The sequence below is a fragment of the Sapajus apella genome, unplaced genomic scaffold (assembly GCF_009761245.1).
Source record: "Sapajus apella isolate SASKATOON/1434 unplaced genomic scaffold, GSC_monkey_1.0 scaffold7, whole genome shotgun sequence".
Classification (NCBI taxonomy): Eukaryota; Metazoa; Chordata; class Mammalia; order Primates; family Cebidae; genus Sapajus; species Sapajus apella.
In genome coordinates, this window is record NW_022436947.1 from 38302187 (window position 1) to 38324606 (window position 22420).

A 22420-nucleotide genomic window follows, 5' to 3' on the forward strand; every position below is an offset into this window, starting at 1 on the left:
TTACAAGGATGAATAAAGATTTACAGGCCTGGCGCAGTGGCTCACGCCTATAATCCCAACAATTTCAGAAGTCGAGGGGCGAGGATCCCTTGAGCACAGGAGTTCGACATCATTCTGGGCAACCTAGTGAGACCCCCTTCTCTACCAAAAATAAAAATATAAATTAAAAAAATGTATTAGCTGAGCTTGGTGATGTACTAAGGCAGGAGGATCCCTTGAGTCCAGGTGTTCAAGGATGCAGGGAGCCGTGATCACAGCACTGCACTTCAGCCTGGGCGGCAGAGCAAGACCTTGGCTGGCTCTAAATGAAAAGAAAAAAAAAGACACAAAACGAAAGAAAGAGAAAGAAAAGAAAAAATGATTTATAAAGATTTAATATATTTACAAAGTCTATTCTACGGGGTGAAGTTTCCCATTCAGTTCTAAACTGCTGTGAACCTAAAGGCAGGAAGGCAAATTCCCTTCAGTTCGGCAAACACGGAGTTCCCACTACCACATCGTCTGTGAAGAAGGCACTCCGAACCTCAGGCGCTCAGTCGCCAGGTTTTAGACAATGGAGAATAAAAGTCTTTCACCCAGGAAGCCTTTCGCTTCCCTTCGTGGAGCCACGCTCAAGGTGCCAATGCCTAATTGTTGTCCACTCTCAGCAATCTGTTAGCAAAATGAGCACCTACCTGCTGCGAACGTGGCGGCAACACTACTACAGTTCCCAGCCTGCCTCCCGCCCGCTCCCCGCCCGTCCCCGCTCCTGGACTCCACAGGCCGCGACTTAGAGTCCCAGCCTGCGGCTGGCGACGGCGCGGGACTCTTGAAAACTGCTTTTCCTCCTTAGTAGGCTGTGAGACCGCAAATTCCAGCAGAATCCTACTCTGACCGACTAGGGCTTGCCCCGCTCAGAGTCGCATTCCCTTTTCTAGGGAAACCATCTCACCTACCAAGGCTACTCCGACTTCTAAGCACCCAGGACGGGGCCACGCCCCGGAAATGGAGTCAGGTCTCCAGGCCGCCCGCAGAAGCGTCTTCCAGCCACTCCAAGCGGGGCTGGGGCCCGCGGGGCGGGGTTGGGGGCGTGGCCGGGAGGCGGGCGGGGGTGGATCGGCGGGCGCAGCGCTTGGGGCGGAGCCGCAGCGCGAGCCCGCGCAACTGGGTGGCGGCGGGGACGCGCCCGTGGGGAGAGGCGGCCCGGGTTGCGGCTGCTGGCGGGGGGTGGGGGGGGAGGAAGAACCGGGAAGGGGGGGCAGGGCGAGCGGAGAGCTGTGTTCCTGAGGTGGCGGCGGCGGCGGCGGCGGCGTCTCCGACGGAGGAGGAGGAGGGCGGGGAAGGAGGATGGAGCAAGCTGGGGGTTGGGGTTGGCGCTAGCCGCAGCGGCTTGTCTTGTACTGTGGGAGAGCGGCGGCTGCTTCTGGAAGTTGTGGTGTCGGGAGCCCAGCCGGTGCCGCCGCAGCCGCCGCCTAGGGCGGTGGGAAGGAGGAGGGAGCTGCGGGGCTTGGCGGGGGTCGGGAGGGAGGGACGTGCTGGGGGAACGAGCTGGGGAAGACGGAGCGGGCTCTGCGCCGGGCGGGCGGGCGGCGGGGGGGCCAGCGACCGCAACCGGGGGGACGCGGGAGGATGGAGCAAGTGGAGATCCTGAGGAAATTCATCCAGAGGGTCCAGGCCATGAAGAGTCCCGACCACAATGGGGAGGACAACTTCGCTCGGGACTTCATGGTGAGTCTCTCCCCTCGCTGTCGCCTTGTCTCGCTGGAGCCCATCGCCGCCTCTCTCGGCCGGGCCGCCAGTGCTTTGTGTACCTCTGTGAGGAGAGGGGCGGAGGGGGCGCTCACCAACCCGGCGATACGGGTGGACTCGGAAGCCGGCGGGAGGCGAGACCTCCTCCTTCCCTCGGCCTCCTTTCTTCTCCAGTGTTCGCGACCCACGCGCGGGCGCCCGGGACGCGAAGGGAGCGGCCGCGCGGCCGAGCCCGCAGCCTGCATCGCGGCTCGCGACCACCTATTGTTTACCGGGTCGGGAGCTGGAGGCTAGTGAGGTGCAGGCCGGCGGGGCGGAGGGGGCTCGCGTTTCCACACCTCCCCGCCCAGTCCGCTCCTCCTTGGAGGGTCGAGGTAGGATATCTGGCTGTGACCTGGAGGAGTGCAGATCGCGGCTGACAGAAGAACGGGGGACAGGGGGGGATTGAGGTTAGCACTAACTCCTGGGGTCTCTTTGCTCCAGCTGGTCTCAAAGCGGGCGAGGAAGGACTTCTGCCGTTTCTGGGGGTGCAGTCAGGATCTCCAACGCTTGGGAAAGGATTGTCCATAAGGAATCTCATGGGTTTACTTAATTTGCATTTACCCGCGTCTCCTCTCCTGAGATCCAGGTTTGAAGTGGTCTTGGGGTCCGTGTGACTATAGGTTCAGGGGGTAAGTGTGGGTGGGGGGATTATCCTGAAGGAAGCTGACTTCGGACTCCCCAGGGGATGTTGCCGAAGGCGGAGGGGATGTGACTATCACTTCCTATCCGAGGTGGGGGTGGGGAACTTGGGAACAATAGTCCTGGTGGGGCGGAGGCAACGCTACGGGCCGAAGCCCTGAACTGGGAGATAACCTTCCTGGCGCCCCCCCCCCGCTCCCCGCCCCCCACTTTCCGCCCTCTGCTTGTGCAAGCAGGCTTGAGAGGAGGTGAAGGTTAAAAGTCTTATTCGTGAAATTGGTCTAGATAACGCTGTTGCTCCAGCTCACTATGAGGGGGTCAGATCCGAAGGCGTGGGACCAGAAGTCGACTTCCTACATTACTGACCCCCCACCCCCGCCTTTTTTATTTTTCTGCTGGACAATGTTCCCTCTAGGGTTGTTTCCCGGCTTAGGAGGCGGTGGTTGCGGCTGCTGCTCCTACGGATATTGCGCAAGATTGGGGCGTTGGAAACCCTGTAGGTCTGGGGAATGGAAAAGGAAGTGGGACTTTGGGAAGTGGTTGCTCCTTAGCCTTGGTGGGGGTTGGGAATGGGAAAATAGCTAGGGAAAATTTTTATTCTGGGTGAGGTAAACCTCCAAGAATAATGACTTAACTCTGAAATTTGATTATGAAAAGGATACACGGTTAATATCTATAAAATGAATGGGCAGCAAACATTGGCTAGTTTTTATTTAAAAGTACAGTAGTTTTTAGGTGCAGGTGATATACCTTAGTAGTGAAATACTTTTTCACGTTTTAAAGAGATTTCGGTCTAGTAAATCTTTAGCGTTAAATTTTTAACAGCTTATAAAATAGGTCCTTGACCTTACACTGTATTGTAATAGTATCGTTGAGCTTTGTGATTCCTGCCTCCCCAGACCAATAATAGAGGATGGAAGTAAAGTTCTCTCAGTTCTTTTGAAGATTGAAAATATAAGTTAAATAATCTAACTTATTCCTTATTAAAAATAAAAATATTCCTTATATTTAAACATTTGCTGTTGATATTTACCGTATTTTTGAAAAATTACTTTTTGATCTGAAAGCGTTCAGAGGGCATTTTCCCTTTTTACTATTGAGAGTTTTTATTGCGTTGACAACTTTTGAATGGTGTCATTTGTGGTAATTGGATGGCGTCCCCTTTTTACCACTTTCTAGCAAAAGTAGAAAAAAATAGTTTGAGCATTTAAGACTTTTAAAACTAGTTTTTTTGTTTGTTTTTTTGAGAGGCGGCCTCATTACTCTGCCCCCTCAGGCTGGTGTGCAGTAGTACAATCTCAGCTCACTGCAACCTCTGCCTCCCAGGTTCAAGCATTCTCCTGCCTCAGCCTCCCAAGTAGCTGGGATTACAGGTGGCAAATCACCACGCCTCGCTAATTTTTGTATTTTTAGTAGAGATGGGGTTTTGCCATATTGGCCAGGCTGGTCTGGAACTCCTGATCTCAAGTGATCCACCTGCCTTGGCCATCCAGAGTGCTTGGATTACAGGCATGAGCTACCACACCTGGCCTAAAACTAGGTTTTTATCATCTTATTTTGGTTATGGAAGAAGAGATGATGTGGTCCCTGGTCATTTCTTGTTTGCATGTTAGTTATCTTGTTATCCCTAGGCATATCCTATCAGGAAGGAGCCTTGTTTGGTGATGCAGGCCATCAGGACAGGTGCCCAGCCTCTGAACTCCTGTACTGGGGAAGTAGCCTTAGGGTTCATGCCTTGTGGATGAGTCAGGGATTCCTATTGGAGAGTTCATTTCTTTTTTTTTTTTTTGAGAAGGAGTCTCACACTGTGTCACCCAGACTGGAGTGCAGTCCGCCTTCTGGGTTCAAGAGATTCTCTTGCCTCAGCTTCCTGAGTAGCTGAGATTATGCACTTGCCACCATGCCTGGCTAATTTTTGTATTTTTAGGGGAGATGGGATTTCACCATATTGGCTAGGCTGGTCTCGAACTCCTGAACTCGTGATCCGCCCTCCTTGGCCTCCCAAATTGCTAGGATTACAGGCCACTACTCCCGGCCGAGAGTTCATTTCTCAAAGACTAAATGAGTTTCTTTTTTTTTCCCATAATACCTAGGTATAGCTAGGTGATTCTACATTGGAGATTTGACGACTAAAGCTATTCTTTTATAAGGCTTGGTTTTTTTTGTTTTGTTTTGTTTTGTTTTGTTTTTTAATTTTCTGGCTTGATAAGCAATAGCTGTAATTAAGGCTGCCGGTAGTTGGTGCTGCTTTTTCCCCTGACTAGAAGGAACTATGTTCCTCTGGCATGGAAAGAGAAAAAAAGGATCAGCTGATAGATTGTAACTACTCTTAAAATTCTGATGTGGATTAGAAATGTATTTTAAAATCTTGACATTTTATGACTGAGCTTTAGAGACAATGTAGCTGTGATATAACTGTTCCATTTATAAAGTAATAATGTTTATTACAAATTTAGAAATTAATAGAATACTAATAATGCCTATGCTTAGCCCACAGTTCTAATGAACAGTCTACTTTCCTGACTCCAGTACCATGCTCTTTACTCTCTATCTAGCTGTCCTATGGTGTCATCATTCAAAGGCTACCTCTTAATTTTTTGTTGTTGTTGTTTTGTTTTTGAGATGGGATCTCACTCTGTTACCCAGGCTGGAGTGCGTTACTGCGGTCCTGGCTGACCGCAGCGTTAGCCTCCCTGGGCTCAGGTGATCCTCTCACCTCAGTCTCCAGAGTAGCTGGGACTACAGGCCCGCATCACCAAGCCCACCTAATTTTTGTGTTTTTTGTTGAGACAGGGTTTCCCTATGTTGCCCATGCTGGTCTTGAACTCCTGGGCTCAAGCAATCCATCTGCCTTAGCCTCAAAGTGCTGGAGTTACAGGCGTGAGCCACCATGGCCGGCCTACTACCTGGTGACTATTTTATATCTTAATTCTGTTTCTTTATGGTTGAGTATTTAGGCCATTCTACTTTCTGTTGTTACATGTAATAATTCTGTGATTAACATTTATGCTGAAACTTTTACGTTTTTCACTGTTGTGTAAAATAGCTTCCCAGTATTACTAGGTAGAAGTATATAAACATTTAATACATGTTCATAAACTTGAAAAAGTTTTGTCAATTTATACAAGTCAGTAATGTATGAATGATCATATAATTATCTTGATCTTTAGTTGATGGTTGAAAACTGGTATCTTGTTTTAATTTGAATTTCTTGATTACTATTGAGGATAGAAATTTTCCACTTGCCATTAACTACTCTATGAGTGTCTACTCCTGGCCTTGGTTGTGCCCCATACTTTGAAAGAGGAGACAGCTAAGGTACCCAGATTGTGTAAAACTCTGTTGGCCAGATGGTTGTTTGCATGTTGAAAACATGCTAATTTGTGGCTGATCCAGAACTTGATTTTAATTATCTCTACTTTTAGTATTTGCAGAAGGAGAGATCAATGTATAAAGTAGGGTGGTGCACATTCATGTTTGACAGACATCTAGGTTTTATTCCACCAGACTCCCTCTGATGGCTGGGGGTTGGGGAGGTGGTCCTGGACCATATTTTGAGAACCAGTGGGCTAATACATGGTAAATCATAAAGGTGATACTGGGAAAGTTAGGTAGAGGTCTTTTTGTGAATGTTCTTACATCTATGCTATATGTAGATTTTATTCTACAGACTGATCGGCATTGTAACTCCTAGAGTCATTGAGAAACTAAGGTGGTGTTAAGAAAATAGACACGCTGGCCCACTCCAGAGTCGTTCCCCTACTCTTACCTTCCCCAGCCTGCTCCTTGAGTTGTACTCTGAACCTTCACTTAATCACAAATGTTCTGGTAGAAAATGTAAGAATCATTGGTCTGGGTTTCTGGAGCACTACTGATTAAGAAAGGTAAACAGTCATTTGTGTTTTACAAAGTTGATTCTGATGGCAGTATGAAGGGTGGCATTTTGGAAGCTGTTGAAATACAGGAAATGAGATGGGGAAATAGAGTATACAACATATCTGATAAGAATTAAGAAAGGAGTTTTAATGATTCATTAGATGTGGGTAGTAAAGAAGAAAAGAGTATAGTATTATGACTCCCAAAATGTCTAGTTTGGTCTCTATCACCCAAGCTAAACAATACCATTTGGTAGAGTAAGGAGTGAGGGAGGAGAAAAAAGTAGAGGAGACCAAACAATGTTGTAGGAGGAAGTTTCAAGGGAGAAGAGGATAAATTTAATTTTCAACATGTTAAAACTGAGGTGCCTGTGAGACATCCAGTAGAAATGTAGAGCTCAAGATTTCTCACAGGTTGGTGTTAAAGATGTAGGCATCATCATATAAGCATGTAAGAAGAAAGAGTTGACAGCATGGGAGTGAATGAGCTTATTCCAACAAACTTGTAGAGCGACCAGCTGTAGGTTAAAGAACATCAGTCTAAAAAGAACAGCCAAAAGAAGGATGTACTAGTGTTTGTTTCTGAGAAGGTGTGGTCAAGGAGGAGGGAGGAGAACCAAAGATGTCAGAAAAGCCAAGGAGAGTTTCAAGAAAGGAGTTAGTACCAGAGTCAAATAATTCTGGGAGGACCGGTAAGGTGAGGTTGAGAAAGTACCCTTTCCGTTTGGCACGTAGGAGTGCTTTGGTGACTAGAAAAAGCAGTTTGAGTTGGGGTATGGGAAGAAGCCAGATTACAGTGGCTTCAGAAGACAATAGGTGAAGGGTGGGTTTAGTGTCTTTCTGTTTCTTTTAACATTTTGAAAGTAGATGGTGGGAGCTGGAGGAAGACTGAAGGAGAGTGCCCCTCCCACTGCCTTTTTTTTTTTAATTTTAAAGAGAGAAATAGAGAATATTTTTAATATTATTTCTTATCTATGTGTATATCCTCTTTTTTTTTTTTGAGGCAGAGTCTTGTTGTATCACCAGGCACCAGGCTGGAGTGCAGTGGCGTGATCTCGGCTCACTGTAACCTCCACCTCCTGGGTTCAAGAAGTTCTCCTGCCTCAGCCTCCAGGGTAGCTGGGACTGCAGGTGCGCACCACCACACCCAGCTAATAGTAGAGATGGGGTTTCACCATGTTTGCCAGGATGGTCTTGATCTCTTGACTTCGTGATCCCCCCACCTCGGCCTCCCAAAGTGCTGGGATTACAGGCTTGAGCCACTGCGCCCAGCGATGTGTATACCCTCTTTAGCCTGAAAAGATTTTATGCTACAGTCTGGATAAGTATAAACATTTTTTTCATTGTTTATTCAGTCTTGTGGCTTGTAGTTTTAGAAAAATTATTAACAGCTTTACTGAGATATAAGTACCTACCATAAGATTTATTCATTTAAAGTATATTATTCATTAGTTTTTTTATTATATTGATGAAGTTATGTAACAATCACCACAATCAATTTTAGGACATTTTCTTCACTTTCTGTACCCATTAACAATCACTCCCCACCTTCCCACCAGCCCCAGGCAACCACAAATCTACCTTCTGTTTCCATAGATTTAAGTATTTTGAACATTTTATATAAATGGAATCATACAATATGTGGTATTTTGTGACTGACTCCATTTAACATGATGATTTCAAGTTTCATCTATGTAATAGTATTCATCAGTAGTACTTTTGGCCTTTTTATGGCTGAATAATATTCTGTGGTATAGATACCACATTTTGTTTATCCATTCATCATGTTGATGGGCATTTGAGTTGTTTCCACTTTTTGGCTAGTATGAATAATGCTACTGTGAACATTTGTGTACGAGTTTCTGTGTGGACATGTTTTCAGTTATCTTGGGTATATATCTTAAGTGTGGAATTGCCGAGTTACGTGATAACTCTATGTTTAACATTTTGAGGAACTACCAGACTGTTATCCAAAGCTGCTGCACATTTTACATTCCAACCAGGAGTGTATGAGGGTTCCAGTTTCTCTACATCTTCACCAAAACTTGTTACTTTATATTATAGGCATCCTACTGGGAGTGAAGTGGTATGTTCTTGTGATTAGCTTATAAGATTTTGTATGTGTTAATTTGTCTTTCAAAGCTAGAGCGATAGGAAATATTTTCCAGTCCTTGCATTTGAGCTGATCTTATTGCTTTCCCAGTGCCACTGGTTTAGTTATGGTTTTCTTATCTGTCCTTTGATGAGTATTCACCTAAACATATTTATATTTTAACTAACATCAGAAGTGGAAGTGAACTTTTAAGTAACACTCCAGATATGGTTCACTGAGACAGTAAACTAAAAATTTACTTTGAGCGTTCTCAAGACTGTTTTTCTGTGTTTACTTTCAAAATGTATTAGCTTTTTTCCATCAATATTTGACATTTAGCTTGGAAAAAGGATTTTTAAAGGATGAAACTGAAAGTAAGACATTGACATTTAGATAGATGTAGGTTTTTTGTTCATATGTTAAATACTTCTGTGTTTTTATAGTGCTCAGTTCGATAGATTCATAAACATTTACATTTCTGTCTTCCCCAGACTGAAAACCTCCAAGGCTAGAGAGTGGGACTTAATTATTTCTGTATCCCCATTGCTTAATATAGTGCTTGGCATTTAATAGGCACTAATGTCCATTGCATGTACAGAAATTGTATACGAGCTTAATGCTGTAAGACAGATTTATTATTCAGGTGAATTCTTCAGTGGTCCAAGGATTTGTCTTTTAGACCAGCATGAGAGCTGCTTCTCCCCCTCCTACACAGATGTGTTCACGTAATTCTGGTTGTATTTTCAGTATCCACTGAAAAAGAAAATATAAGAGCTACATTAAATTAAATTTTATTAGCTGCAGTTTCTTAAGGTAGCTTCTCTACTTAAGCATCCCACACCCCATGAATCATACTTCGTTGACATTATCTTAGGGTATTAATTTCAACACAATGTCTAATTTTAAACTTTTGGCTTTGGACTTAATAAAATCAGATATTGTGTCATTGGTATCTCTTCAAAAATAGTGAATTTGTGAGTATTTAGAGAGTGACTGCAAGTGATACCTATTTTCTCTCCTTGCCTCTGGTTTCTTTCCTCATCCAGTCCGTTCCACATATCATACTCACTTTCCTAAAATACTGCTTTCAAGTAGTGGCATCAGGAGATGTGGGCTGCACTGGAAGCATGATTTAATTTTTATTATAAAAAATAAAAGTTAAAAAAACGCATTGCTCCCCTTGATGACCATTACAATTATTGGACATTTTAAATGCGTATTTTGAAAGTCAATTCAAAGCATCTGATCCAAGTGCTGCTTTTTTTTTTTTCAAACTGTAATTATATGTCTCTCTTTCTAATTTTAATACCCTGATTTTTCCCTTCTCAGCTCCCACCAGTCATATATTTTTATATATATATATATATATATGACGTATATTTTTAATAATAATAAAAAAAAGACTTCACCTGGAAACTTCCCCTAATTTTGTAATTTTGCTCCTACTTGAGAATCACCAGGCCTGTAGGATAAAGTCTTTACTTTTTAGTCTGGCATTGCAGAGCCTTCTTTTTTGTTGTTGTTTATTTTTATTTTATTTTTTCTTCCAGAGCCTTCTTAACATGTCACATTACCTTCCCAGTGTTAAACTCCTATACTCTGTGGTATATATCCTCTCTTCCCTTTGAAGTAAGCTATTTTTGGTCCTTGAGCATACCTACCTAATGAATGAAATCTTGCTTATCTTTGGTTATACTGTTGAACATACTTTTTCCCTTAGAAAGCTTCCTTTTTATTTTATAAACCAGTACTTGGAAGATGAGAAAGCTAAAAACTTAAAATGACTTTACTATGTTCACCAAAAACTAAGAAGCAAAAATGTGATTCTTACTTTCTAGTATAAATGTTTTAGTGCGGTTTATCTTAAAGCACTTGTTCTCCTTTGTAAAATTTTATCTTTAAATCCATAAGAAAAAAGGCCTTTCATTAGATTTTAATTGAAAACTTGAAAAGGTAAATCAGGTGATATGCAATTGCTAAACCACTAGTCTTTTCCAAATATGAGTTGAACTCCTCTTCCAGCATTTTTTATTTCCTGTAGTATTTAAGTTTTTTTAGATTCATGCAGTCAAACCTTGACAATTATCTCCTTCCTTCTGAAATCACACAAAAATCTTGTTTTTATTTGTACGGTATTGTAGGGTCTGTGGCTGGCTTATGGCAGATACAAGAAGCAAACAGTAGTTGCTCCCTAAAAATTTATTTTGGAGAAAGTGGAATGTGGACTGTATTAGTCCATTTTCACACTGCTATGAAGAACTGGCTGGGACTGGATAATTTATAAAGGAAAGAGGTTTAGTTAACTCACAGTTCATCATGGCTGGGGAGGCCTCAGGAAACTTATAATCATGGTAGAAGACGAAGGGAAAGCAAGACACCTTTCTTCACAAGGCAGCAGGAAGGAAAACGAATGCAGGGGGAATCAGATCTTGTGGGAACTCACTGTCATGAGGACAACGTGGGTGATTATAATTCAAGATGAGATGTGGTGAGGATACAGAGTCTAATCAGATCATGGACCATATTAATCTCAGAGGCTTTGGGAAGTGTGCTAATACTACTACATTTCCTGTAATAACTGTTTTTTAGATCTAATTGGCATTTAAAAAGCTATTTTAACAACATTTGAGTGACTACCCTGATAGGCTCTGAAGGAATACAAAGATTTGTGTCTGTTGTCACAGACTTGTGAGAAGCAGCAAGGACTTTTTCTGGGGGCAGAGGGTAGGCTTCAGGGGAATCCTTGAACTCTTTTAAATTATATATAATATTTTGTATATGTAAGCCCATTTTGGGGGAAGAATGTTCAGAGCTCTTAGTTTCCCAAGGGGTTTGGGTCCCAAAAGCCTTAGAACCTATAGACTCGTGGGAAGATAATAGGAGCTATACAGGCATTAATTTCTATCCTTGTCCTGCTGTGATTCTGAGTGGATTATCTAGAGAAGTTGGAGCTCTAATACGTACCTGGAAAGACCAAGATAATACATGTAAAGTTTCTAGCATAGTACATAGAAGTTAGTCGAAGGAATTAGAGATGTAATATTGCTCCATTGGAAGTATATTCAGAATTTAAACGAGAGAGACAGGAGAGCCTAAATCTGCCTGAATAGATCATGGATAATTTCCACAAAGATGCCACATTTGAGCTGGTTTTTGAAGGAAGAGTTTGTTAGGTGAACTAGGTAAGAGGCAGCAAGACTTTCAAAGACCTGGAGGTAAATGCAGATAATAACTGTGAGTTTTAGATGGGAAGAACAGGGTGAATGTGTATAAAATAAGCAAAGCTCATATACCCAAATAATGGGATTTCCAAAGGAATATGAACTTCAATGCTGAGTTTAATATGAAATTGGCCTCTGTGTTCCTGAGAGTTTTTATGAGGAGTGTTTTGATGTTCCATTATTATGGCGTAGTTATTTAATCTTACTGTAGGACCTTTTTAAGATCAAGTCTTTGTCAAATAGTCAGTGTTCTTAAATCTGGTAATTTTACTTTATCTTAGGTATATAAAGTAGTACTCTGTTTACATAGTTCTTAGATGACTAGATTAGTGTTTTTCATTGGTGTCTATCAAATCTGTTAGAAGTGCCCTGTAGAAAGAAATTATATTTAAAAAGCATTGAGGACTAAGACAGCTTGTTTATGATGGTGAGTCTCTTGCTTAGTTTGGATTCCTCAGCAAATTGAGTTTTCTGTAAGATGACTCTGAAGAGGTTTTGAGACCATGCGTTTGTGACTAGAACCAACATGAAAAGGGAGTTCTAGGTCACATGTTACAAAAACAGGAAGGATAGCTTTTCTAGATACCATCTTTCCCATTGTGTATATTAGTTTTACTCCTGACATAAAATCTTAGTATTAGAAGGAACATAAAAACTGTTTAGAAATTAAGGAGCTTGTGACTGATCTTGCCGTTAGAAAGGTGGCAGAACTGGGTTTGACCCAAGTTAGGAAAGCAGATGCTTTTTCTATGACATCGTGCTGCTTAGGCCAACATTTGGATTCATAGTTAGGGAAAAAGTCAATAAAGCCCCACCCCTGCCCTCCTAGAGTAGAGCATAAATATCCTGAAAATTTTTAGAAGTTTTCAGTTAGTATAGATTTTTTGTTGCAGCTTACTTCCAAAGTAGCTTAAGTAAAGAAAGAATTTATTGCAATGGAATACTGCCTTGAGCAGGTTGAAGCGTAAGAACCACGAAGTAGAGAGCCTGGGTGATGCTTCTCTCCATGCCATCCTCTGTGTCTTTCTGTGGTTTTCTAGTTTCTCTCTCTGGGCTGCTTGGATACTTCTCTTTGCTTCTCTGCTGCACACCTGCTTTACTTTTACCTCTCTCTGCATTTTGACTTTCACTGTTTTGGTGTTTTGGCCTTCACGTGCTGAATAAAGGCACCCCTTATGGTAATCTAACCTGTCCCATTCACTTTTATCTGAGATTACGGGAAGAGCTCAGAATGACTAGAATTGCTACATCTTGTTTTCAACTTCCTGAAGAAAATAACCAATTTGCCAGTGAGATTGGTGTTGTATAAGGTTGTGAGCTTATTCATCTGTGTATAAAAGGAAGGAACTTTTTTTAGAGAAAGGAAGGGATGGCTTGATAACTAGGCAGACAGCCCAAAGAGTGTCTAGTAGACAATCCTTGAAGCAAAATTGAAAAAAAATTTACTATTTTAAGGTTTCAGCTCCATATGAACTCCACCCACCTTCTTTCAGAGAAGGAAAAAGAGGCACAAAGAGTCCTTGTGACTTGAGAGAACATTTTGTTGGCTCTGGCAGAGCATTATTTCACATTTACAGTTAGACATAAAACAGGCAAAATTTTAAGGTTTCTGCATATCAAACTAAAATTAAGATTATCTGTAAGCTGCTTATTTATGGTACCTAAGATTTAAATAATAATTTTTCCAACATTAAAATATGAAACCTTCTTGCAAAGCAATACTGTTTTAAAGTTTGGGGTTTTGTTTTTGTTTTTATCTTAAAAGATAGGGTCCTGCTTTGTCACATAGGCTGGAGTGCAGTAGTGTAATCATAGCTCACTGCAGCCTTGACCTCCTGGGCTCAAGTGGTCCTCTCGCCCAACTCCTGAGTAGCTAGGACTACAGGCATGTGCCACCATATCCTACTAATTTTTTTTTAACCTCTTTTGCAGAGACGAGGTCTTACTGTGTTGCCCTGGTCTCAAACTCATGGCCTAAAGTGATTGTTCCATCTTGGCTCCCAAAGTGCTGGGATTATAGGTGTGAGCCACTGCTCCTGGCCCTAAAGATCGTTTTTATCAAAGTAGTCACTATGATTTACTCTCTGAACATATGTCAGAAATATATCACTATCTGAAAAACTAACATATTGTCTTCACTATAGATTTTGCATTATTAAAATTAGCCTAACTATAGTTCTTTTAGTTCATGAATTATCTAAAATTTATGTGTTATAATATTCATTGTGTTTGCCTGGCTATTAGTGTGCCTGTCTTTGTGCCTGTGTATCTGCCTGCCTGCCTGCCTGCCTTTGTGCCTCCCTTTGAAATTTTATTTGCCTACTCACCTTTCTGTACGTACTCTGTCAGTTGGTTGTCTGTGCCTAAGATTTATTAACGTGTGTTAAAAATGGATAGTAGAGTTAGACTGGAAGGTACTTTGTAGTTTGGAAATGTCCTGTAATTTACACCTACTTGTTTGTAATTCATCTAATACAGTAAATAGATTACACAAGGGGACTTCAAAAAGCTCATGGAAAACTGGAATTAAATAAATGTTATTTCTAAATAAGTTTATAAATAGATAAAAATTAAAAATATGAAATTTACTTCTCAGCATAAACTCCATCAAGATACTTTTATAAGTCATGATAGACCAACCATTTAGTTTATCCCTAAGAACTAACGGTCCTTTGTAAAAAACTCCCATGTCATTGCAGTTTTTTACATCATTAACTGAAGAGTAATGAGTGCCCTTTAAAGACTTTTTGAGATTAGGAAACAAAAAGAAAGCAGAAGAAGCCAAATCAGGACTATAAGGTGGATACCTGATGGTTTCCCATCTGAACTGTCACAAAATTGCCCTTGTTTGATCAGAGGAATGAGCAAGAGGCATTGTTGTGGGTAGAGAAGGACTCTGGTGATGCTTTCTGAGGTGTTTTTCTGCTAAAGCTTTGTCTGACTTTCTTGAAACACTCTCATAATAAGCAGATGTTATCATTCCTTGGCCCTCCAGAAAATCAACGTGCAAAATACCTTGAGCATCCCCAAAAACTTGCCATGACCTTTGCTCTTGACTAGTCCACTTTTGCTTTGACTGCACCACTGCAATCTCTTGGTAGTCATTGCTTTGATTGAATTTGTCTTCAGGGTCATACTGGTAAAGCCATGTTTCATCTTCTGTTACAGTCCTTTTTGTAAATGCTTCAGGATCTTGATCCCACTTGTTTATTTATTTTTTATCATTCATGCTGGAGTGCAGTGGCACGATCTCGGCTCACTGCAACTTCCGCTTCCTGGGTTCAGGTGATTCTCCTGCCTCAGCCTCCCGAGTAGCTGGGATTGTAGGTGCACACCACCACTCCTGGCTAATTTTTCTATTTTTAGTAGAGACAGGCTTTTGCCATCTTGGCCAGGCTGGTCTTGGACTCCTGACCTCAGGTAATCCACCCACCTTGGCCTCCCAAAGTTCTGGGATTATAGGTGTGATTGTTTAAAACTTCTGTTGAAAGCTCTGCTCTTGCCTGTAGCTGATCTGGGTGCAGTGGTTTTGGCACGGATTAAGTGGAAAGTTTGTTCAACTTTAATTTTTCAGTCAGAATTGTGTAAGCTGAACAACTTAAGATGTCTATGGTGTTGGCTATTGTTTGTGTTATTAATTGCAGGTTCTCTTCAATTAGGGCACAAACAAGGTGAATTTTTCCTCAAAAATCAATGTGGATGGTCTGCTGCTACAGGCTTTGTCTTCAGTATCACCTTGTTCTTTCTTAAAAAGAGGCATCCATTTGTAAACTGCTGATATTTGGGGCATTCTCCCCATAAACTTTGTTTCACCATTCTTCCATTGAAGCTTCACCATAAATTTGATGTTTTGTTGTTGAGTCAGTTTTTTAGCAAAATTCATGTTGCTCTGATAGGGGCCCTTTTCAGACTGGTATCTTATACTTTCTTAGTTCGAATGAGACCCTGTTCATCAGACATGTTATAACAAGTTAGTATGAGTTCATGTTGGTGCAAAAAAATTGAAATCCATGCATATTTTTTTCATGATACATATTGTTCATTAACTTTTTGAAGACCTGTTATATGAATGTCCAGGAGTAACATAGGGTAGGTGGATATCAGTAATAGTATTTTGCAACTGGAATCATTAAACATGTTCAAATATTTATCTCCACACCCATTTACTGACATTATTAGATGGTGCATAAAAGTAAAAAGTTTAGGTTTTAAAATTACTTTATAATTTAGATAGAAGATTATTAAAACTTATTTTTAAGAGATGGAGCCACACTCCATCTCTTAAAAATAAATTTTTTAAAGAGAGTGCAGTGGCACAGTCACAACTCACTGTAGCCTCAAACTCCTTAGTTCAATGGATCCTCCTGCCTTAGCCTCCTGAGTAGATAGGACTACAAGCATGTGCCACCATGTCTGGCTTTTTTCTTTTTATTTTTTGGTAGAGATAGGGTCTTGCCATGTTTTCCCACCTGGTCCTGAATTCCTGGACTCAACTGATTCTCCTGCCTCAGCTTCTCAAAGTGCTTGGGATTGCTGGCATGAGCCACTGCTCCCTGGTAGATTACTTTTAAAGTTTTTTTTCTTTTTTTGAAAATGGAACTTAATCTAAACTAGAAGTACAAGATGAATATTTAACCAATACATTTAAATTCTTGCCATTTCTTTATTATATACTGTTTTTGTATTGTTTACAAGGTCTCAGCATCATGTATATATTTTCAAATATGTTCTAAAATGATCTCATTATTTATTTCTCTAGTTGTTAGAGAAGGCATAGAGGTTTTATTATTTTTTTAAAATTGGGTGTAGGTTGAATTAGATCTATAAATTATTATTTTACCTTTAAAAAAGGTTGTAGATAGAAGAGGGAAAGGTAATCTAGTGATAATACTGGGCAGGAATCTTAATTATTTGTAGAGGGTGTAAAGGAAGAAATGTACAGATAGGCAGGAAAGAAAAGACTTGATGGAAGTAACATGTCTTTGTCATATGTTTGATTTTAGGAATTCGAGTGCCTAGCATTATAGTGGACAGTCTAATGGCATGGGTCACAACAGTTAGATATGTATTAGACCTGGCCATTACTTTACTTTAATGTTGAGTAAGTATAAGTGATTTGAACCACTCTCAATCTTAGCTCCTTATCTTTAAAACAGAAGCAGTTTGTAATATTAGAATTCATAATAGTAGGAATAAAGGACACAGTGTCAGATGTTGTTGTAAATAAATGATAGGAAGGAAGCATGATTAGGGCATTAAGTGAGAGGTTAAATAAATGGGAGGGGAAAAAAGCAACCCCTTCCTCTTTTTGTGTTTTGGACCTTTTTGGTGACAGAGACAAAAAGAATGTGTATAGTGTATTTAATTATTTGAAAATACAGAGTTGAGCATCCCTAATCTGAAGTTTGAAATGCCCCTAAATCCAAATTTTTTTGAGTGCCAACATAACACTACAAGTAGAAAATTTCACTCCTGATTTCATGTGATAGGTAACAATCAAAACTTTGTTTCATGCACAAAATTTAAAAAAATACCTTATTACATTCAGGCTATATATGTATAAGGTGTATATGAAACATATGAATTTTGTGTTTAGTCGTGGGTCCCATCCCCAAGATACCTCATGTATGTGTAAATATTTGAAAATCCGAAATGTGAAACACTTCTGATTGGTTCCAAGCATTTTGGATAAGGGATACTCAACTTGTATAATTGGCGGTTAGGTATGTATGCCCAAGCAAGTTTTGTTTTTGACTTTAACCCTATTTAAGAAATACATTGTGTATGGTGATTTAGAAATACACATAGTGAAACAAAACCTTCATCTAACAGTTCTTACCTTAACTCCTTGCAATGTGCTCCTATTTTCTATTCTCCTTAATTTAAAGAAGATGTTTATTGCAGTATCCTGCATTAATTTCACTGCCCACTAATGGATCACACGGTTTGAAAACATTGCTTTAACTTACCATGTTGCTCTGATAGCAACATAAGAAGGTTTGTGTGGCACTATTAGGAGAGCGGTAGTAACGGGATTGTTATTTTAATATTTAGGAAGATTTGACTAATAAATTATTAAAGCGACAATCAATTTAATCAAATACCCTAGCAGCTTCAGTTTTCTATGGTATATGCAGAGATAACTTAAAAGATCTAGGCTGACCTTAAGTGGTTTCTCATTGGGTCTTGAGGATTGAATGAGGTAATGTTCATGATACTGATGTTAAATGGAAATATGATATAAACCCAAATATGTAATGTTAGTAAATGGCAACACTAGTAATTATTTATAACTGTAACAAACAGTTCCAGTTAGTGCCTTAAAATGACAGTGATTTGTTATTTCTCACAATTCTGTGGGTTGACTGGATGGGTGTTTATGCTTGTCTTGCCCTGGACTCTGGCATCATGCAACTACTTTTAGTTCAAGGCTAATTATTCTGTAATGACTTTGCTCATGTATTTGGGGCTTCCGCTAGAATGGCTAGGACCTCTAGCCTCTAGTCCTTTCTGTATTTGTTCTTCCACATCAGATTTTTCATAGCTTGGTAGTCTCAGACATCGAAGAAATTGCCAGGTCTCTTAGAGGCCTACACTCTATACCCACATGGTGTCACTTCTGTAGCATTCTGCTGGACAAAGCACGTCACAAGTCTAGCCCAGATTCAAGAGCTTCCTAGCGCTTTCATAATTTGTAATTACATATACTTTATTTTACTTCTAGTGCTTGTCTCTCACACAGTTGCTTCCTTGAACAAGTAAATTAATATTTTAAAATACTGGCTGGACAGAGTGGCTTATACCTGTAATACTAGCAGTTTGGGAGGCCAAGGTGGGCCTGAGGTCAGGGGTTCGAGACCAGCCTGGCCAACATGGCAAAACCCCATCTCTACTAAAAATAAAAAATTAGTCAGGTGTGATGGTACATGCCTATAATTCAGCTGCTCAGGAGGATGAGGGAGGAGAATCCAGGAGGCAGAGGTTGTAATGAGCCAAGATTGCATCATTGCACTCCAGCCTGGGCAACAAGAATAAGACTCTGTCTCTAAAAATAAAATAAAAGGCTAGAAATAAACTTAAATATCTTGTGGTATAATGATTACCTTTTTTCCCCCTTGAGGCAGGGTCTTAGTCTTAATGCCCAGTCTGGAGTATGGTGGTACAATCAGTCATGGATCACTGTATCCTTGAACTCCTGGGCTCAGGTGATCATCCTGCCTCAGCCTCCCAGAAGCTGGGACTACAGATGCATACCTCTACACTCACCTACTTTTTAATTTTTTGTAGAGACAGAGTCTCACTTTGTTGACCAGGCTGGTCTTGAACTATTGGTTTCAAGCAATGCTCCCACCTCAGCCTCCTACAGCACAAAGATTACAGGAGTGAGCCACTGTGTCTGGCCATATTGACCTTTTAATGTTGGACTTCTAGATAATTTTTCTGTACAGTTTTTTTTTCTGTTTGGTATAGTGAACATGCTTTGTTTTAGAAATTGGGAGGAAATTTTCAGTGAATTTTTCCTTTTCAAAAAAGATGTAAAAATGCCTAGTTCAGAGTAGAGACATAGCAATGTAGTTTGCCCTCCTCCATCTTGTTAACTTGGCTGTTCTTTGAAATAGAATAACTTGAAAATAATTATCGATAATATGTTTCTTATACCAAATATTTTCAGTACCCTCAACCATTTCTCATATGACAGATCAAATACTTTCTAATTTTTTATTGTCCCTCAAACTATTTCATCTAAAAATTTAGAGTACTAGTTGAGATCTTACATCTGAAGAAGAATACTGGTTGTGATCTGAAAAAAAGAATATGTCTTCTGTTTTTTTTGTTGTTGTTGTTTTTTTTTTTTTTTTTGAGATGGAGTTTCGCTCTTGTTGCCCAGGCTGGAGTGTGATGGTGCAATCTCGGCTCACCCCAACCCCTGTGTCCCGGGTTCAGGCAATTCTCATGCCTCAGCCTTCCTGGTAGCAGGGACTACAGGTGTGTGCCACCATGCCCAGCTAATTTTTGTATTTTTAGTAGAGATGTGATTTTACCATGTTGACCGGGATGGTCTCAACCTCTTGACCTTGTGATACGCCCGTCTCAGCCTCCCAAAGTGCTGGGTTTACACGCATGAGCCACCGCGCCCGGCCTGATATTTTTTAAAATAATATTTTTGCTTTTGGCTCACAATAAGTTTACTATTCTATAATAGCTTGAAATTTTAGAGTTCTGACATTTGAAATTAATTTTATTAGCAAGTAACCCTGTGAAGAATAAATGCTATTGATTTTATTTTACAATTTGGAAACATGCTGAAAGAGGATCCCATCAGGTAGTGAAGTTGGAGCTTGATCCTCAAACCCATGCTTCTTCATCTACTGTGCTTAGAAACTTGTCAAGTTACTTTTTATGAAGGAAAGTTATTGTTAGTTTCAGAGGGCAGAATGGGATCAGGGTTAAAAGAAGAAAGCAGAGCAAGGCTCGGTGGCTAATGCCTATAATCCCAGCACTTTGAGAGGCTGAGGTGGGAGGATGACTTGAGCACAGGAGTTCAAGACTAGCATGAGCAACATAGGGACACCCCACCTCGACAAAAAAATTTCTTTAAAAATTAAGCAGGCATGGTGATATACTCCTGTTGTCCCAGCTACTTGGGAGGCTGAGATGGGAGGATTGCTGGATCCCAGGAGGTCAAGGCTGTAGTGAGCTGTGATCGTGCCAGTGCACTCTAGTCTCGACAACAGAGTGACACCATGTCTTTAAAAAAAATTAAAAAGAAGAAAGCAGATTCACTATGAGGAATAATTTGCTGAGAAGACTAGAGAAAAGGAGAGAAGAAAGCTCACATTTATTAAGCATGTAGTATGTGTTTTACATAGTTCTTAATGTTTTCTCTTTTACCCCTCCAAATTTTTTTATTAGAAAGCACAAGAAATTATCTTTTTCCAGCTCCCCCCTGAAATTCCTCTAGCATATTTAAAGTAATTTATAAACGTTATTTTCAGAAGATCCCATCGGTAACATGAAGCAGGACATAACTGTTCCTTTTGGATTTGTTAAGTAATATTCAAAGTCACCATTAAAAAACAATTGTTGCCTGGTTCAGTAGATCATGCCTGTAATCCCAGCACTTTGGGAGACCGAGGCAAGCAGATCACTTGAGGCCAGAGGATCCCTTTAACCCGGGAGGTGGAGCTTGCAATGAGCTGAGATCACAGGACCCAGCCTAAAAAAAAAAAAAAATAAACTTTGGAGAGGTACAAGAGAAAGGGAATAAAGATGCTAACTATGTAAAACACCTACATACTATGTGCTTAATAAATGTGAGCTTTCTTCTTTCCTTTTCTTTATTCTTTTCAGCAAGTTCTTCCTCATGACGCATCATAAACTGCTTTCATCTTTTAACTCTTGATCCCATTCTGCCCTCTGAAACTAATAGTAGGAGTTTTCTGGGCAGTCAGTACTTTTTTAAAATTCTAAGCAATTATTGTGGTTGCAGTATTCTTGTTATCATTCTGTCACAAGTATTTAAGTGCTTCTTATATGCTATTCTAGAATACTGAGAATATTTTAGTGAACTAAATAGAGTATTGCACTCATGGTGAAGTTGATTTAGTAGGAGTTTGGGAGGAGAGAGAAATGGATTTATGCAAACATTTATGATAAGTGACATTGGAAATACTAAGGTAATACTTGTTGGCCACTTATGTACTAGATGCTATACTGAACACTTTGCTTTAATTATGTCAAACAGTCTTCACAAAGACTGCATAAAATATTCTTGTTATTTTACTAGTAAAAGATAGGGAGAAAAGTGCATGCTAGACCAAAAAACTTGGCAAATACATCCCTTTTGATTGGGGCCCATGCTCTTTTAAAACATGGAAAGTACAAGCAATGTATAAAAATACTGTTTTATTTGGGGAAAGATTGTGTGCTTTGACTATAGTGTATGTAATATGATCTGCATAGCATGTTTAAAAGAAAAGTTTTCCCTCATTATTACCCTCAAGTATTGGCTTTGCATAAAGTTACAGTGTTCATTCCAAATCCATGATTTCTATCTCCCACCCATTAGAGAGTGGTAAGTTCAGAATGTCAGATACATTCTTCTGCCTCTTGGCTTTGAGATTATTAGTTTCTTTTCTCTCCCAGCTTTCCCTTTTATTAATTACTAATAGAAGTCCTGACAGAGAAAGTATGTCATTGAGAGTTATTATAAACACCTGTGTTGTTTAGTTAGTTTTTGTTTTTGGCTTTTTTTAAAGACAGGATCTCACTCTGTTGCTGAGGCTGGCATGCAGTGGCATGATCTCAGCTCACTGCAGCCTCCACCTCCCACGCTCAAGTGATTCTCCTGTCTCAGCCTCGTGAGTAGCTGGGACTGCAAGTGCATGCCACCATGCCTGACTAAATTTATTTTATTTATTTATTTATTTATTTGTTTGTTTATTTGTGTAGAGATGGGGTTTTTCTGTATTGCCCAGGCTGGTCTCAAGCGCCTGGGCTCAAGCAATCTGCCTGCCTCAGCCTCCCAAACTGCTGAGATTACAGGCGTGAGCCATTGCGCCCAGCCATCATGCTCATTTTTATTCAGTCAATTGAATGCCTTCTGTGTGTTAGGTACCATCGTAGACCTTGAATAATACAACTCCTTATGGAGCTTACATTCTATTGACAAGAGTCATAATCTAATAAACAAGTAAATATGTGTATGGTAGGTCAGCTGTCAAAGTGCTGTGGAGAACAATAAAGCAGAATAGGGCGGAAAGTGAGTACAATGTATCAGTTATCTATTGTCACAATAATGTTACAATAGTCACAAAACCTAA

General features: G+C 40.5%; 1 protein-coding gene across 10 annotated transcripts in view; it reads left to right on the forward strand.

Moving 5' to 3' along the window:
- Positions 1-1257: 1257 nt before the first annotated feature.
- Positions 1258-22420, forward strand: part of PTPN12 (protein tyrosine phosphatase non-receptor type 12) — a 106415-nt gene continuing 85252 nt past the window's right edge. For 9 of the 10 annotated variants that reach the window (XR_004268373.1, XR_004268374.1, XM_032276410.1 and 6 more), the window contains exons 1-2: positions 1258-1707; positions 9927-9980. Coding sequence is in view for 8 of the 10 variants with exons in the window: in XM_032276410.1 (XP_032132301.1) it covers positions 1609-1707; positions 9927-9980 (153 nt within the window). In the remaining 2 variants the exon portion in view is untranslated. The remainder of the gene's footprint in view (positions 1708-9926; positions 9981-22420) is intronic. The other variant, XM_032276411.1, reaches the window with a different exon arrangement.